This window comes from Cupressus sempervirens, chromosome 3 (genome assembly GCF_028749045.1).
Source record: "Cupressus sempervirens isolate cs-2001-9-10 chromosome 3, ASM2874904v1, whole genome shotgun sequence".
Taxonomy (NCBI): domain Eukaryota; kingdom Viridiplantae; phylum Streptophyta; class Pinopsida; order Cupressales; family Cupressaceae; genus Cupressus; species Cupressus sempervirens.
Genome location: NC_143120.1, coordinates 388,029,092 through 388,046,842, shown reverse-complemented (window position 1 = coordinate 388,046,842; position 17,751 = coordinate 388,029,092). Strand labels below are relative to the sequence as shown.

The window sequence follows — 17,751 nt, the reverse complement described above, 5'->3', positions numbered from 1 at the left end:
CTTTCGTCGGATTTTTCAGAGTTTCCGACGTTGTCGGACGCCAGGGAAATAGATCCAGTGGTGTCGGACGCCGAAAAAAGAAAACCCGTCACCAGAAACAATGTGCATTTTTGAGCTAGTAGCCACGTGTCCCCTGAGAAGTATACTCAACAAGGGAAAAGAAAGAAGAAACTGCCTAGAGATACATCTGAATTAGTCTGAAGATGAAAGACAGCGAAGAGGAACGCTTAATGAGAAATAAGAAAAGGAAGGCTGATCAGGAACATCGGAGAGTGACTGCAGAGAAGACTCGGGCAAATAGTATGCAAGAAGTTCTCCAAGATTTCTTCCAATAGCAACAGCACATAGAAATGCAGTGGCGTAAATCTATTGAAAGGAGAGAATAGGAGAGGTGCATGATTGAGCAAGAGTTATATTATGTCGACTTGTGCATTTGACCTTTAATCTTTTGATTTGGAATTACGCTGATGGATTTTTGAGCCATCGTGGGTGGATCGTGTTCTTGAAATCTTGACCCATGTGCCTATAATCTCAGTTGATCACTGCGGAGCTGTTTCATAATTCCAAGCTCTTGGAGGAAGAATTTGGTGTCTTTAACTTTGAGATTTGTAGGGGAGTTGAAGGTGAAGTGGACAAAGATAAGGTGCACATGCAGGGAGAAATATTAAGAAAAAAGGCCATGCAAATGATTTGTAAGAATAGGAAGGATTTTTGTGATTTGTGTGACAGGGATAGATAATGATATTAACATCAATGACTTGTCTCTTTCCAACATCGACAGATTCATTGAAGAAGTCATTAATTTTTTTTCATCAAAATCCTCCCAGAGGAAATGTGTAATGCATGATATTTCATTTTAATAAAGAAGTTTTGGGTGCTTTTGTAGGAAGATTGCTCCCTATATACAATCCTTTTTTATTCTTGTGCAAAATTGTAGGTTTTTGAACCGAAATTTGATTTTTATCAAAGGATTGGATGTAAAATAATATATTACAATTTGATGTTATATTGAGTAGTTAGGAATGGATGCAGTTGCAAGTATTTCTAGCATATGTTCACAAGTTCATTTCCGTAACAAAGGATTCTCAAAATATTCATTCCATGACAACAGAATGCATAATTTCTTCCAAGTGAATGTAGAAACATATACAACGCACATAAAATGTTTGACAAAATGCTAATGCAATAAAATGTTTGACAAAATGCTAATGCAATGTGCATAAATTATTGGATAAGTTCTAATGTAATGTAGACATTGAACTTGTTGAATGTGTGTGGTTTCTATTTTAACTAGACAGTAACTTTATTTGCAGTAGATGCATTTTCTTACAATACTACTGTTTTTCAATTTTACAATTAAAAATGTTGTTACTTATGTTTGATTTATTAAGAAATAAACTTATTATATTTTATATATGAAATAGGGAAAATTTATAATTGCATTAATATATAAAAGTACGAGATATGTTCACATAAAACACCATAAAAAAACATTACAATGAGGGTTATCATTTGATGCATCCTAAAGAGGAGAAAATATCTATAAGTAAAAAGAAAATTTTGTAATTTATATTATATTTTAATTGCATTTTTGGAGATACATAAACAATTTTATAAGTATTTGGGATAACAATGGAAGACATCCATAGGAACATAAAGAATATTAAAGTTATATTTGTGATTACCAAAGGCTCATGAATCATTGAATTAACTTTTCTAGAAATATATAAATAAATGTTCATATTACAATTTTTACATCTATTTTCAATGGAAGACATCCATAGGAAAATACATGTCTTATTTTTTAAAATAAATCAAAGATATATTTATTTATATATTAGTTACAATTAAATGTAAATTAACAAAACAAAACAATGAATAAGATCTCCTACATATATATATATATACACACACCAAAGGCTCATGAATCGTTGAATTAACTTTTCTAGAAATATATAAATAAATGTTCATATTACAATTTTTACATCTATTTTCAATGGAAGACATCCATAGGAAAATACATGTCTTATTTTTTAAAATAAAATCAAAGATATATTTATTTTTATATTAGTTACAATTAAATATAAATTAACAAAACAAAACAAAATGTATATATATATATATATATATATATATATATATATATATATCTTAACTTACCCTTATATTTATCGTTTACCTCTCTCTATCTATACCTCATTTCCTTTATCTATATGTCTATCTATCAATAAATTGCCACACATATCTTTCTTGTTCTATCTCTTCACCTCGCCCTCCTCTCCTTTCTTCCTATTTATCTCATTCTCAGTTCTCCTCTCCTCTCATTTTCCTCTCCCTCCGTCCCATTACTTCCTCTTTGTCTATCTTTCATAACTATCCCTCACTCTTTTATTGGATTATAGTCCATCTATCTACACATTCTCTCGCTTAATGAGTCTTTTCTCATTTAGGGTCCTTATTTGACCACCCTAAATAAATCATGCATACTTTTTCAAGCTAGGGCCCAAGAGATTCCAAAGAAAATAGTTCCAAAAGAGAACAACTGGAGGTAACACATAGAAAAACATGAAAACAAATTCAACAATTTATCTAGTCATGCAACTATTCATGTTTTATTTTTAGAGTATGGTGGAACTCCTTATATACACATCCTTATATAATTGCATTTTTGGAGATACATAAACAAAATTATAAGTATTTGGGATAACAATGGAAGACATCCATGCGAACATAAAGAATATTAAAGTTATATTTGTGATTACCAAAGGCTCATGAATCATTCAATTAACTTTTCTAGAAATATATAAATAAATGTTCATATTACAATTTTTACATCTATTTTCAATGGAAGACATCCATAGGAAAATACATGTCTTAGTTTTTAAAATAAAATCAAAGATATATTTATTTATATATTAGTTACAATTAAATGTAAATTAACAAAACAAAACAATGAATAAGATCTCCTAAAAAATTAATATAATTATAATCTTTAACATATTCCAATTAGGGATACCTAAATAAGTCCCTTATGACTATGATTAGATGGAGACTATCCCAAAACTCGGCTGGATGGTGTAGAATAATAAGGGCTAAATATCTACGGGGGAGGACATTTAACCAATGTTTGTATGCTACTGAGCTCCCAACTAGATCAAGAACATAGTCGAGCATTATTAAATGTAGAAAGTGCTTAAGAGGTGGGGTGAGATGGAACATTGGAGATGGGAATATGGTCAAATTCTAGGAGGATAGGTGAATTGGGGATTCCTTGCTTATTTGCACCAAGTTTTCCCCATTGAAGGATCATAGTGTGGCTAACTATGGTCTCAAGGTGAAAGGTGATTTATTATATTGAGAATGGAAAACAAAAAAGACTGAATCTTGGTAATCTCAATCCACTGGAGAGAGGCTTACATGAAGGGCTAGGGAATATCTTGAATGAAATTTTCATCACATCCTTCCCACAGAAATATTCTTATTTGGAAAAGAAATTCTTGGAAAAATTTAGTGTGAAATCGACTTACAATAGCATCATTGACTCGAGATGTTCCATAGAAAGATGGAGGTAAGTTTGCGATTCTCATTTCCTCCCTGAGATCATTTTTGTGTGGTCAATTATGCATAATAGTATCCTCACAATTGATAATCTCCAAAGATGTGAGTTTCAGCTGGTTAACTGATGTGCTCTATCTTATTGTGAGGAACAAGTCAAGCCCAACCTATTAATTTGTTGTTCTTATTCCTCTATTGTTTGGTTGAATTTTTTCAACTAGGTGGGGATTTCTTTGGTCTTTAACACTGATATCTAGCAATTCATCTTCAATTGGAGTTGTCACTCCCACCATCCTCTCATTAGAATCCCATGGAAATTCATTCCCCCTATATCTGATGGACTATCTGGAAAGAACATAATAACCATATTTTCAGAGAGAAGTTATCCCCCTAGAGCTTTTTACCCGCATAACTTTAGATACATAGAGAAGATCAAAGAGCAGTAGATAAAATAGAATATAGATAATGAGAGGTGAATGGTAAAGATGGGGGTAAGATAAATAAAGATAGGGAGGGAGAAACGAGTGTATGTGTGTACAAGAAAGATATAAAGGAAATTATATGGAGGTAGATAGGGAAGGTATGTGCATTAACAGGAGACATGTAGATATAAAAAAAGGGAGATATAGAAATATAGAGTAAAACGGAAAGGAAGAGATTAGATAGGATGAGATAGAGACAATTTTAAATTACCGATTTCAAATAGCTATGTTGTCCATTTCGTATAGGAAATGATGGATAGAGGGATATATAGTTATAATCAAGGATAAGGAGAGAGTGAGGGGACAAGGGGAAAATGAGTTTAAGACGAATAATATAAAGAAAAAAGATGGGTTGAGAGGTGAACAAATTGACAGAGATAAAAGTAGACATGGAAACATAGGGAGAGATAGTGTATAGATAGATAATAATATAAAGAAAAAAGATGGGTTGAGAGGTGAACAAATTGACAGAGATAAAAGTAGACATGGAAACATAGGGAGAGATAGTGTATAGATAGATAGATAAGAATCGAATATCAAAGTGCAGGATAGTTATGATGGTAGGGACAAGGAGGAGGGGAATGGGATGGAGAGAAATAGTAAGAGGAGAGGAGGCAGATAAAAAGAGACAATGATAAATATGTATGAAGTGATATTTGAAAGACAAGGAATCACTTTTACAGCTATATCTAGAGTAAAAACAATAGATGGTCTCCGTATCCAACCTACTTTCATTTTGGAAAGATACTCAAAAATGAAAAGCAATCAATATCATATTATATGCAAAAAAGAGGAGGACCTCCTATATCAGATAGCTCTTCAGACAAAGCATTTGTATTATGAGTTTGACAAGAAATCAAAACAACACAATTGAATCAAACATATTACATAAAAAACATAATCAATCAAATACTCAAAAGTACATAAGACTATCGACGTAACCCCTTGCACCATCAAAGGTGCAAGTGCTAGTATATATATGAGATCGTCGAACATGGAGAGATTAATCAGACTTAATCTGATTCAATATCATCTGCAATCAACGGAGATAGAACATGAATTACTCATAGTTAATCTGTACGAACATATTTAACAATATACTTGGATTTCAATTATGATCTGGTATGTGAATGATGAATAGTTTTTCAATCTATGTCTGTGTGTGTATGTGTGTGTGTGTGTGTATATACAGATATATATGTATATTTTTGTGTGTCAGTATATACAGTATATACTGATATGTACATATACATATATATGTATGTATGTATGTATGTGTATGTATACATATGTATATATATGTATGTATGTATATGTATATATATATATATATATATGTATGTATATATTTATTATTCACGTATCTGACCATAGCTATCATACTTTAACAGAAAACAATCCCAATAACTATCAAAATTGGTTGAAGCAACATATAATCAGTAATATACCTGATAACTTAATACCAGTTACCTTCCTTATACATCAATCTTCAGACTTCAATCAACATGATGTCTTTCAGGATGTCATCATCAGAATCACCACACAGATACTTTCCCATCTACCCTCGCTTTGTTATAAGTTCAGAAGCTTTCTTCCCATACAATCAATATCTCAGAATATTATAATATTTTCTGTATCTCACTTTCTCTCACCAAATTAACTTCTTTCCATATGTGGTGATATCTCTTTATATATTCACTCGCCTCTCTTTCAAACCGCATAGATATACATAATATGTCCAAGAGAGGGAAGTCAACCAACTTAAGATGGTTATTAGTTTCAAACTGAATTTAGGATCACCACATACCTCCTTCCAACATGGGCGCTCCTTTATTCACTGATGACAATTTCTATGATAGCAGCACATCATAATTGGTTTTAAACTGTTATCACTTACTCATCCTTCAACAAGGCTTTTCAATCAGTTTATAAATGTTTATGTCAATAGAAATCAGACTTTGAATATCTACATCATCTACCAGCATATATTATATTATTGTCGTCGATATTAAGTCTTCAAGCATATCATTTTTAATTGATCAACATTACCTCCCAGCACTACAGCATATAAACTGCTATTCTCAATAATACCTGATATATTATAAGTTTCAGAAGCAACAACCACCAGTGCATATTTGCCCATGTACATATTGCAGCCATTCAATATACAGAGCATTATCTTCAGAACTTTATTGCATTCAACAACCATCACCTATCCATGAGAATAGATGGTTAGCAATAAACTCAAGGAATAATTAACAAAAACATTCTGTCACAATAAGTTCATACATGCCACATAGGTATTAGAAGTATTTGATGTACCCTTTGTCTGCCTGTGCATACTAATGGACTTTTGCTCTGTGATAGATGATTCTTGTGACTTTTTTGATGATAAATGGTATATAATAAAGATAAGAAACCCAACAGATAATTCATATCGATAGTAATTGTATTCTTATCATTGAACATTGTTGTTTATCTTTATTTTGCAATTCATTTCACATCAATGACAAAACAAAGTCTAAAATCTTCTCTAGATCCCATTAGGCATTAAAGTTGTTAGTCTTCAGACCAACCAGCCCCTCCAATTGATTGTCATGTCTACTGATAATCTTAATTAGATTCTTCTTCTCACCTTCTTCCCTTGAAATAGATCATCAGTAGGGTTGTCACCAATAATATATTGAGGTCACTTGGACGTCAAATTTATAGGAACTAAGCAACACATTGAATTTCTATGTTATGCATCTCTTAAGGATTATATATGGTATCATCTTTCAGCCTAAGAGTCCCAAACATCGATTGTCACATGGCATACCCTATTGCTAAGAGTAGGTTCTCCAATTATGAATTGCAACCAGCCACCATATTCTAAGGCAACAAAAGACAGTGTCTCTACCAAGTGATTGCCTATCCAATTTCAATTCATACCCAAATCAGAAGCATGTGGTGCATTTTTGTTGGCAAAACATTTATCTCAAATAACTACTTATAGGTTCCCTTGAATTTTTCACACTAATTGCATCCTTTTTGAACCCCATTCAATAATTGAAGAATGTTGATGCCCATTTGATACATCCAACTCACACTCATATGGGAAAGTCTTCAACAACAAGTGTTCTGTTTGTCTATCATTCCCAAGCCATCCCTATCTCACCTTGGTGGTGTGAAACTATGTCACAACCTCATAAAGGTTATTCTCCCTATTTGAAGTTCCTTAAGGCAGCCAGGCATTACTAGTATTTTCTATACAACTAATGATTTCATTGATGCTGGGAGAGGTTCTAGAAGGAATACTTAAAAGATTCTTAATTAGAATGTTTTGATTGACCCTATCAACCATCATAGAATGTTTCTATATATGGTCATGTGTTGCCTCTTTTGCTATCATAGGTGACAATATTGCTGCTTTTTGGGCCTGACTATTGCAACACACATTTCACATTGTTAACTTCTTGTCATGATTTTCTGCTTTTAGCTTTGACAACTACAAGCTTTTTATGGGTTCATCACATATAAGATTATTTCTTCATTGATTTTATCATTTAGGATCTTATCACATCAGGAATGCCATGTTCTTTATGCTTTTTATATGTAATCTTTACCCTAGTCAAGAAAGTTTAGTGGCAATATGTTGCCGTTTGGCTATTTTGACAATTCTATCCCTTAAATATGGCTATTTTGCCATGTTCCCCATTCGAAACCCTATTGTGATATCCCCATCCTTTTCACATTTTCAACTCAATAACCCAATTTTGTGAAGTCTTCGGAAGAGACAAAATTGTAGAAGTATCTGGTGTTGACCAAAGAGGAATAAGATATCAAAATCTTGCCTTCAAATATATCCTTCATGAAGGTTGTTCATATCAACTATACCCTCAATGTGGCCAAGCAATTATTACAAACTACAATATTAACATTGAACATTGTATAAACAAAAATTGTAATTTAAGACATAGAAGGCCTCAAAAGCATCCCAAAAGTAAGGATAAAGATGATATAAAACTTAGATATAAATAACATTTACGCTGAATGGTGGCGACAATTAAGAGTGATATGTATCACTAATGACATGGAGCAGTAACCTATCATTGATGTATGAGAATAATATTAATTCTAAATAATTTGCATCCATCATGGTTGGTCAATGAGGATAGTCTAATAATATACAGACGACAAATACATGGAGATGAGCTTAGGCCTCCTGAGATTATGGTATCAAACTCATGTTTGAGTGGTCGTTGGGAAATATTTGACCACATATAACAACAAAGACATCATATACAAGATCCATGTGAGCAGCAGCACTAATAATACACATCAAAATCATCGAGTATGAAGAACTATAAACTTGTCGGTAAATAGTTCATGATAATAGTTGATTGAATAGCCATCCATTTATATACATGTGCCCAAGTAGCAAGATAACCCCTATCAAAAGGAGTATCTCCTTAGCACCGACTAAGGATCAAATCAATATGTAACATTGGTAAATTGAGCATACAGTTTCAATCAAGGCAAGTCATTATACGAAAAAGGATTACAATATTTTTAAGTACTAAGTCCCAAGAGAAGTGAGATTAAGCCAAGGAGCAGTAATATGAAGGGTATCAACTAAGAATGTTGTGATGTCCTTTTATTTTAAACTATGAATTTCAATATGTTCAAGGAAAGAAACATACCTTGTCTTTTTATATTAGTTGCATTTCTTGCATTTTCGCATAGTAGTTTAGAATTGGTATAATGATCAGAGTTTTGGGACTCCGCGAGTTAGAGCAGGCCTCCCCGAGTCCGAGCAAAATTCCATCAACTGAGGCAAATTGCCTCTAGCCTCGGACTTGGCAGAGTCCAATGGACTCACCAAGTATTGCAGTTTTGAGAGAGAAACTAGCAAACCGGTCGACTCTCCCATATTGATTGTTGATGGTTTGTGTAACTTTGTAGCATGCACTTAAGCATTGAGAGAAGCTAAAGGAAGCATTTGGAAGAGGCTGCTACAAACTTACTTGCATTTCCATTGTTTGTGCAAATTTGAAGAGGTGAGTAACAAGTTGCATTTCTTTGTGTTGTTTTGTAATTTGTTTTACATTCATATTTTTTACTTTCCATTTTGTTTACATCTATTTTAGTCTCTACTTCTAGTATCTACTATTTAGATTTATTCAAATTTATCTTGATGACAAACTTGATAAGTAAAAACTAAGAAGGCCCTAAAGTTTAAAAATTTAATTTGAAGCTACTTTTTTTAATTTATAATATATTCATATTGCAGCAGCAGCCACATTGACATCATGCGTCAAGGTGAGCCTTGTGGAAGTGAAACTAGGGCTCCATATAACCCTGATGCAGACCCAACTATAGTAGCAAGGGATAGGGGCTGGAAACATGCCATCTTGGGCCACAAAAAAGGAGTTGCTACATGTAGGCATTGCGGTGTAATATAATAAATAGATTGAAGTATTACCTAACACATATACCAAGGCAAAATGCTAAAAAATGCAAAGTACCCCACAATGTTATGCGAGACATGCAAACTCTTCAAGAGGAACAAATGGAGAAAAAAGAATTGAAAAAGAAACAACAAGAAGAAATGGCACTACTAACTCAAGAGGTATCTTCTAGTTTTCGCTCTTCATTATCTCCTACTCCACGTACTAGTACTACTGCTCCTACGAGTGTGATCATTGGGCCTCACATTCGTAAGAAAAGATCGACACTGGATTCCATCTTTGTTCCAAGCACGGCTCCAAGTGCACAACCATCACTTGAGAGCATGGGTTGGAACAAGGAGAAGCATGATAATGCAAAATTGGCGCTTGGAGACTTCTTCATCTACAACAACATTTCATTCAATGCAGCAAGGTACTTATTTATTTAATTTATATGTCTTACTGCTCTTCCTTTCAAGAGACAATAATATATTTATTTTGTTTATTTTAATTTGTTTTCAAATTTAATGGTAATATACTAATTTGTTTAAATTTTATTTAATTTGTTTTAGATCTCATTATTGGAAAATTGCAATAGATGTTGTTACTGTTTGTGCTCTAGGGTTCAAAGCCCCTAATGCTGACAAGCTAGGGGGGCCTATTTTGACCCAATGGGTGGCTGATGTAGAAGGTGCAATTTAGGAGCAAAGTGAGGTGTGGAAGACAAAGGGTTGCACCATCATGACTGATGGTTGGACTGATAGGACTAGAACACTCGTCAACTTTCTTGTCTCCTCATCAAGTAATTGTAAACATTAGAAATTTAGAAGTAGAACTTGTACTTAGAAATTTAGAATCTTGATTAAGTGATTAAGTTTTTTTAATATGAATTTTTGATTGATAATTGATCATTAGACTAATTTGTTTATTTTTCCTCAAGTGCCAAGGTTTTCTTGAAATCAATTGATGCCTCAGAAAAACAAAGAATGATGAATATCTTTGTGAGGTAATGGATGAAGTGATGAAGGATGTGGGTGAGGAGAATGTGTTGCAGATAGTTACAGATAATGCAGCAAATTGTATCGCTGCAAGTAAGCTTCTTATAGAGAGACGCCCTCACTTATTTTGGACCCCTTGTGCTGCTCACTGAATTGACCTCATGTTAGAGGATCTTGGCAAACTCCCTGGGATAAAAACAATTGTAAAGCAAGGAAGGAGTGTCTGTAAATTCATTTATAATCATACATGGGTCCTCAACCTCATGAGGGAATACACAAATCAAAAGGAGTTGTCTCGTCCAAGGGTCACTAGATTTGCAACCAATTTTCTCACGTTGTAATCCTTGCAATCCTTGCTTAAGTCAAAGGGAGATTTGAGATGCATGTTTGTAAGTGAGGAGTGGATCTCATCATCATATGTAAGACCATTGCAGGGATTGATGCAGCTGATCACCTTTTTTGTGAGGCTTCCTTTTGGACATCGGTCGCTAATATTGTGAAGGTAATTTTCCTTTTTGTCCTCATTTCAACTTTTTTGTTTATGAAATTATGTTATAAATTATTGTTCATTTTTTAAAGCAAAACTTAAGCTGATTGTTTCTCTTTCAACTTTCATAATGAATGGAGTTCATAGAGCCGCTTGTTGTTCTCCTACGAATTGTTGATGGATAGAAGCCCTCAATGGGCTGCATTTATGAGGGCATGGATAGGATGAAGGAGGTCATCTACTCTTTTTTTGCAAGAGAATTGAGATAGGTATGGGCCCATATGGGATGTCATTGATAGGCAATGGCACAATCTATTTCACAAGCCTATACATGTAGCGGCCTACTTCCTTAATCCAACATACCAATTCAGCCCACATTTCAAGGCTAATGACGAGGTGTAGAGTGGCCTCTATGATGTTGTAGAGAGAATATCACCTGATTCAAGAGTTAGGACAATTGTAGTCCGTGAGAGTGAGATGTTTAAGAAAGCTCAAGTGAACTTACTTGCACGAGAGTTGTGCAAGAAAAATAGGACAAAACTAATGCCTAGTAAAAATCTATGATTCTACATCCTAACTTCTAATTCTATTACCATTTTAATTAGATAAAATCAAAGTTATTGAATTGATTTAAAATTTTCTTGTTTCAGATGCATGGTGGGAGATATTTGGCACTAAGGTGCCAAATTTACAGAGGATTGTGATTCGCATCTTGAGCTAGCCATCTAGTGCATCAAGATGCGAATGCAATTAGAGTCTATTCAAGCATATACACTCAAAGAAGTGCAAAAGGTTGGCAATGCAAAAATTGAATGATCTTGTCTTTGTTCACTACAACCTTCGCCTTCGCCATAGGTAGATCCAGGGCACCAATACATCACCGATTGTATTAGACACTGTTGTTCCACATGCAAAGTGGAAAACAGAGATTGCTGATCCAGTCTTCAATGATGAAGATGTGAAGTGGGTTGATCAAGTGGATCGGAAGGCAGAGGCAGTAGCGATGGCAATTGAGGAGACTAGAGCGCAAGGAAACTAAGTATAGGACCCTGAGGCTAGGAGTGATGGATACGAGCCAGATGATGAGCAATATGTGGGTGAAGATGCCCCATGAGGTTCAGCCCCAAACACAAGGAGAGAGGATGGCTCTAGAGTCTTCCATGACTTATCTTAGGCATACTTGTAGGAGGACATAGGCTATTATCAGCCTTAGTCTTCTACACTCTAGTTGTTATTTTGATATATGTTTTGAACTTTTGATTCCATGGATTTCACAACCCATGAATATTGTAGACATTTGACACTACAATGACAATATGTTTATATCTTTATATTATGTTATTCAGTTTTTTTCCTTCAAAATTTTGCTTTTATACTTATTTGGTCTATGCAAAATTGTGTATGTGTATTAAATAGCTTCTATTCATCTCAATTATTGTGTATTTGACGTAAATTGACTTAAAGATAAATGAAAAAAATTCTTAAATCCTTAAAAATCTTTGAATTTCATGCGTTTTTCGATTTTCCGAGTCTGGTCGCCAAGTTCGAGTTCGAACCCATTTTTGACTTTGTGAGTCAGAGGTGAGTCCAAGTCCCATAACTATGATAATGATAGATGGAGTTTGGCACTCACCAAGGCATCCATCCACCAAGGAGACACTTAGCCCTAATGATATGTACATGAACTGCTGATGACCACTTGTATATACCATCAACGCTAGTGAAATGCATGATAGACTAATGGCTTGATGATCAGTTTTTGCAACCATCATTATATGATCCCCATCAAGAAATTGTCTCCAAGCTGGCCACGGATCACTAAGCTCCTCTGACTTCACAAAGACAATCAAGATGAATAAAATAAGAAACAAATTGGATGTCAAAAAGGTTTGAGAAGTTGATATGTACATGAACTCCTGATGACCACTTGTATATACCATCAGCACTAGTGAAATGCATGATAGACTAATGGCTTGATGATCGGTTTTTGCAACCATCATCATATGATCACCATCAAGAAATTGTCTCCAAGCTGCCCACGGATCACTGAGCTATTCTAACTTCACAAAGACAATCAAAAAGAATAAAATAATAAACAAATTGGGTGGCAAAAAGGTTTAAGAAGTTTAGCCTTGGCAAATTATCGATAAAAGGCATGTGTGTGGCAATGGTTGCATATGATCATCTATACGTTTCTGCCCATTTTTATTAATTTAAAATCCACAATAACATGACAATGTCTTTGAGTGCTTGATTCAACGAATGCACACAACATAGTGCCCAAAAAATGTGCTTGTACATTTTCTTCACCAACATGCTTGGTACTTTACAAACATGGGCAGCATCAATTACAACTTGGACCAAAGTGGCACCCCACCTTCTCAATGTCATCACATAGCTGGTTATAAAGAAAGTCTTCTTTTTTTCCCTTACAAAATCTACTGCCTTCAAAAATAAGGCCCTTGGCTGCATGTACAAAGGTATTTAGTAGACGACTTCTACCATTTCTCCACCCATACATCACAATATTGCTTCCTGATATAGACCGCACTCTTTTCATTGGTGTAATTTGCTGCTCTAATCGAATTATTTCTTTATCAATTATAGAAGCATGAAGCTTTTTATAGCCTGGTGGCTTTACCCTATTGGTGCATTACTAATAGCTTGGACTATCTCCAAAAAGAATGACGATTGAGCAACATTAAAGAATATTCCATTTGCATAAAACAATCGTGCAATTGTTGCATCAATTGCTTCTCGACCTTGCACATCAAATAATCTTCCAATATGGTTTAGTTGCCAATGTGTAGTCTCTTGTGAGAATATTTTGTAGCAACACCTCTACAAGATACATCAGCCTTTGACTCTCTATTTTGATTTTGAGCTGCAACAATCTCCCCTATCGTTGAAGCATGAGAACTCATAGTAGTAACTTTCCTATCGGCCCTTTCTTGATCCCTCACAGCATCATATCCTTCTACCTCACTTGGACAAGGATCGACACCTTTTCCAATTATGTAAAGGAAATGAGCACTCACCCTCATGTAAGTATCTTTCCATGGCATTTGACACAACTTACACGTGATCTTGGAACACAATCACTATACTTTGACAACTAGTACAAGCCATGTTTCCTCCACACAACATTCTACATGAATAAATTAATAATTGATTTAAGTTGGGTAGCAAGATGCAAGCCTTGTTTCCTGCACCCAACATTCTTCACGAAAAATTAAAAACTTTTTATGTTGGGCAGCAATATGCAAGCAACAACATTAAACATGCAAAGCAGTTATTTGAATTCAATAAACTCTTAAAATTTGGAAATCAATGGGTGACTCAACTATTGATCTAGTGCTAAATCTTGCAAAATTAGATATTATTTGTGATTTTCCTGCTTTAATTGGGTGCAAGTTTTATGAAGACTAGAAAATGTTGTGCATTGATTAAAAAAAAGACATTGTTGTGCACTTACATTTTGTTTTATATCTTCTAAATAGATTGACTTCTTCTTCTTTTTTAAATCTTTCAAATACTTCAAAAAAAATCCATTTATGTTGTACACTTGAAAATATTTATCCCTATCATTTTAAGCTATAGTCTAACATTGACCCAACTTTTGCAGGTTTCCGGCTCTTCTTCTCCTAGTTACAGCCTTTGGTCACAGCTATTCTTCTTGATCTGGGCCTCGCATCTTTCCTAGTCACAGCCTCTAATTGCCTCATCTTTCCACCTGATCACAGCTCCTTTTTCCTGGCCGATGAATGTATTGTGTCACTTATGGTGTTTTTCCTCCTCAAATCAGCGTCCGAAATTTATTACATAGGTTAGGTTATTTTTCCCCTTTTCCCTGCAAAGGTAAAGGAGACACAGGAAGACAATAGCATGGTGTAACCTGCAAGAAGAGACATCTAGAACACGTCCCTCGTACCAAAGGCACATCTTGGAACTCAATTCATGTCCCAGGAGTCTGGAGGCATGCATTCCAGCAACCTTGGAAATATTTCAGATTCCAAATATATGGAACAACCTTTAGGCCAAGATGGCTTAGAAAATATGTTTAGGATTTCATGATCTAGAGTTATAATTAGCAAACTCCAAAGCCCTTTTCCTTCCAATGACCTCATCATGCAAATACTTAACAAAGGTATTGCTTTCTTGTAACAGAAAATTCTTTTTAGAAGAATCAAAATGATGTTATGATGCTAATCATCTTTTGTTCTGTGGGGTCACTAATGGATATGAATGAAATAAAAGGTAAATCCAAAGTTAAAAAAGTACGATGAGATCAACATTAGAATCATACCTCAATCCATCGTACAGTTTTCAAAATAAACTAAGATCTCACAACAGACATTACATAATTCAAAGGCAAATTAGTAATAGTTACCGAAAAGCATGATCCCATATACTATCTACGACATCCCAGTCAGTCACAATCCCATTCTTCAATGCTGGAATAACCTGTCAAGAAAAGATTAAGATGCATGGAGAAAAGGTATGTATAGAATATAAACAGATATTTACAAAACAATTTATAGATTTCGCTTTACACCTAAATGTGGTAAATTTAGAAACAGAGAATGAGATTAACCATGACAAAAGGCCCATCAGCACAAACCTCCATATGATCACGCCGGTACCCAAGAGCTTGAGAACCAACATAGAATTTTGTTTTTGATTTGGACCTCTCTGCATCCATTGGAACAATTGCATTGACATCTGAAACTGCCTCCAAATCACCTTCAACTTTGGCTGCATCAATATTTTCTGCTTCTTCAATGAATCCCACAACCTTGTACACAAACAAATTAAAATGTCTGATTTGATTCAAGTGAAATTAATTATAAAGATTCATTTGTAAAAAATTATTCCGCATAAAGACAGAAGTACACAAGGCCATAGTACCAAAAAAGTTTCACCAAGGTTACAATAACAACCTTCATGCACCCACAAAGTTTTATTTTAGGTATTACAAGCTTTGTAATCAAAATGCACATCAGCTGGGTAGTCCAAAGAAAAGAAATAAATTGTTCAAACATGGGATATTTACATACTCAAATACACATACAGTGTGAAGCACTTGTAACATTTTCAGGGAGAGATAGTGTGGGACGGTGAAAACAAAATGTAAAACTAAGACAAAAGTGATTTCCAGTAATAATGACATAAGACATAGGTGTCCTTGAAAAGCTTACACCATCAGAAAGTGTATTTTGAGACTCAAAGCTGTTTAGAAATATACATTTGACCTACATTTGGCTAAATTATAGGAGAATGATGTCCTGTTAAACTACCCATGTCTTGCCAGCAACTATAACCAATAATTATGTCAGATACCAGAACTGAAATGTATTTTTGTACCTATTCTTATGGTATATGAAGGGTGAAAATGCACCTCATATAAAAAGATAATGATTTGCACAGCAATTTCGGAAATCTAGTGTAACAGTAAACGAAAATGTTCAGAACTTCAGAAATTATGGACAATATTCAATTAAGAGGAATCTATTTGAGCCTTTTTGTATCATTTTTCTGGAAACAAAATTAAGAATTTGTGCCAGGCAGAAAAAATTCTAAAATAACCAATTGCTCACAAAGGTCATGATGTTGTCTAGCATATTCTAACTGATTATTATTTGCTTATGCCAAAATTAAAATATATAATTGATAAGCTTTCAAATATATGGAATTCATATGATAAGTTATAACCTAATCTCAGATTCCACTCATTCTAGGTCCAACAGCCATTTGGTACCTCAGAAAAACGTTTGTCTTCCTCCATCTTTGAAGCTGTTCACTTTTTAAGGATAACCACATTTTGAAGGCTTCAAAATGAGGAAGTATTTTGATCACTAAACTAGTTATTCCCAATTCCAGGGACTGTGACCATTGGCATGGTGATGACGATATCACCATACTTGCCATGAGTGTGATGTAAGATTTAAAGACATAACATGTGAGCATATTCAAAACTTTAGCATTCCAAATCTATCTGACAAAACTAAAAGGTTATAACATTGAAAGTTAAAGTAGCCTGACAAAGCAGTAAATTCATCTCAGATCACATTAACTGATGTCAAAAAATTAAAATCATATAACAATGGTTAAGAAAATGACTGATTAAAGATATTTTCAAAATCCTCCTCACAAACAAACAAGTTACAAAACAAAAACCACTCAAGGAACTCAGTGCACAAAAAACATTCAACTCATCATGCAACATTATAGAACATTCCAATCTCAACCTGTCATAGAAAAAACAAGTCCAAGTTTCCAAACAGTATAAACCTGCCCACTAAAATCCAAAACAATCCAGGGAAACAAGATAATGCAGCACTCAAAGCTTCATCCCTTCTTTTATCTGGACTGATATTATTTAGCTTTTATAAGAATTTAAAAATAATAGACGACATTCTCAATGACAATAGAAATCAATATAATTTCTCTAACTAGTCAGGATGGGAGGCTAAAACACGAGAATAAAATTTTAGAGAGCAACACAGAACACATCACATATGCACAAATACTTATAGTCCTAAAGATAATATATCCTTTAACTTACGGAAGGAAAAACTGCCTTTGGAGCATCTTCACCTGCATAACCAGCTTTACATGTATGAGATCCTAGATCAAGCACTATAGCTGAGACTTCATCTGTCCATCAGAAACAATGTCAATGTCAAGAAAATAATGGAGGTGACAACAAAGTGCCAAATAAAATATAACAGATATTGTAGCTGAGGTCCCATGGAATGCAATCACATATGCTTTTCACATTTATAAGCCACTAAGAAAAC

The 17,751-nt window shown here is 34.2% G+C and overlaps 1 protein-coding gene across 4 annotated transcripts in view; it reads right to left on the bottom strand.

Moving 5' to 3' along the window:
- LOC149566639 (actin-related protein 4-like) overlaps window positions 1-17,751 on the bottom strand; it is a 233,136-nt gene that overhangs the window by 210,109 nt on the left and 5,276 nt on the right. For all 4 annotated transcript variants that reach the window (XR_016362264.1, XM_089819941.1, XM_089819942.1 and 1 more), the window contains exons 3-5: window positions 17,517-17,608; window positions 15,573-15,746; window positions 15,342-15,415 (exon numbers count right to left, since the gene is read on the bottom strand). Coding sequence is in view for 3 of the 4 variants with exons in the window: in XM_089819941.1 (XP_089676067.1) it covers window positions 15,342-15,415; window positions 15,573-15,746; window positions 17,517-17,608 (340 nt within the window). In the remaining variant the exon portion in view is untranslated. The remainder of the gene's footprint in view (window positions 1-15,341; window positions 15,416-15,572; window positions 15,747-17,516; window positions 17,609-17,751) is intronic.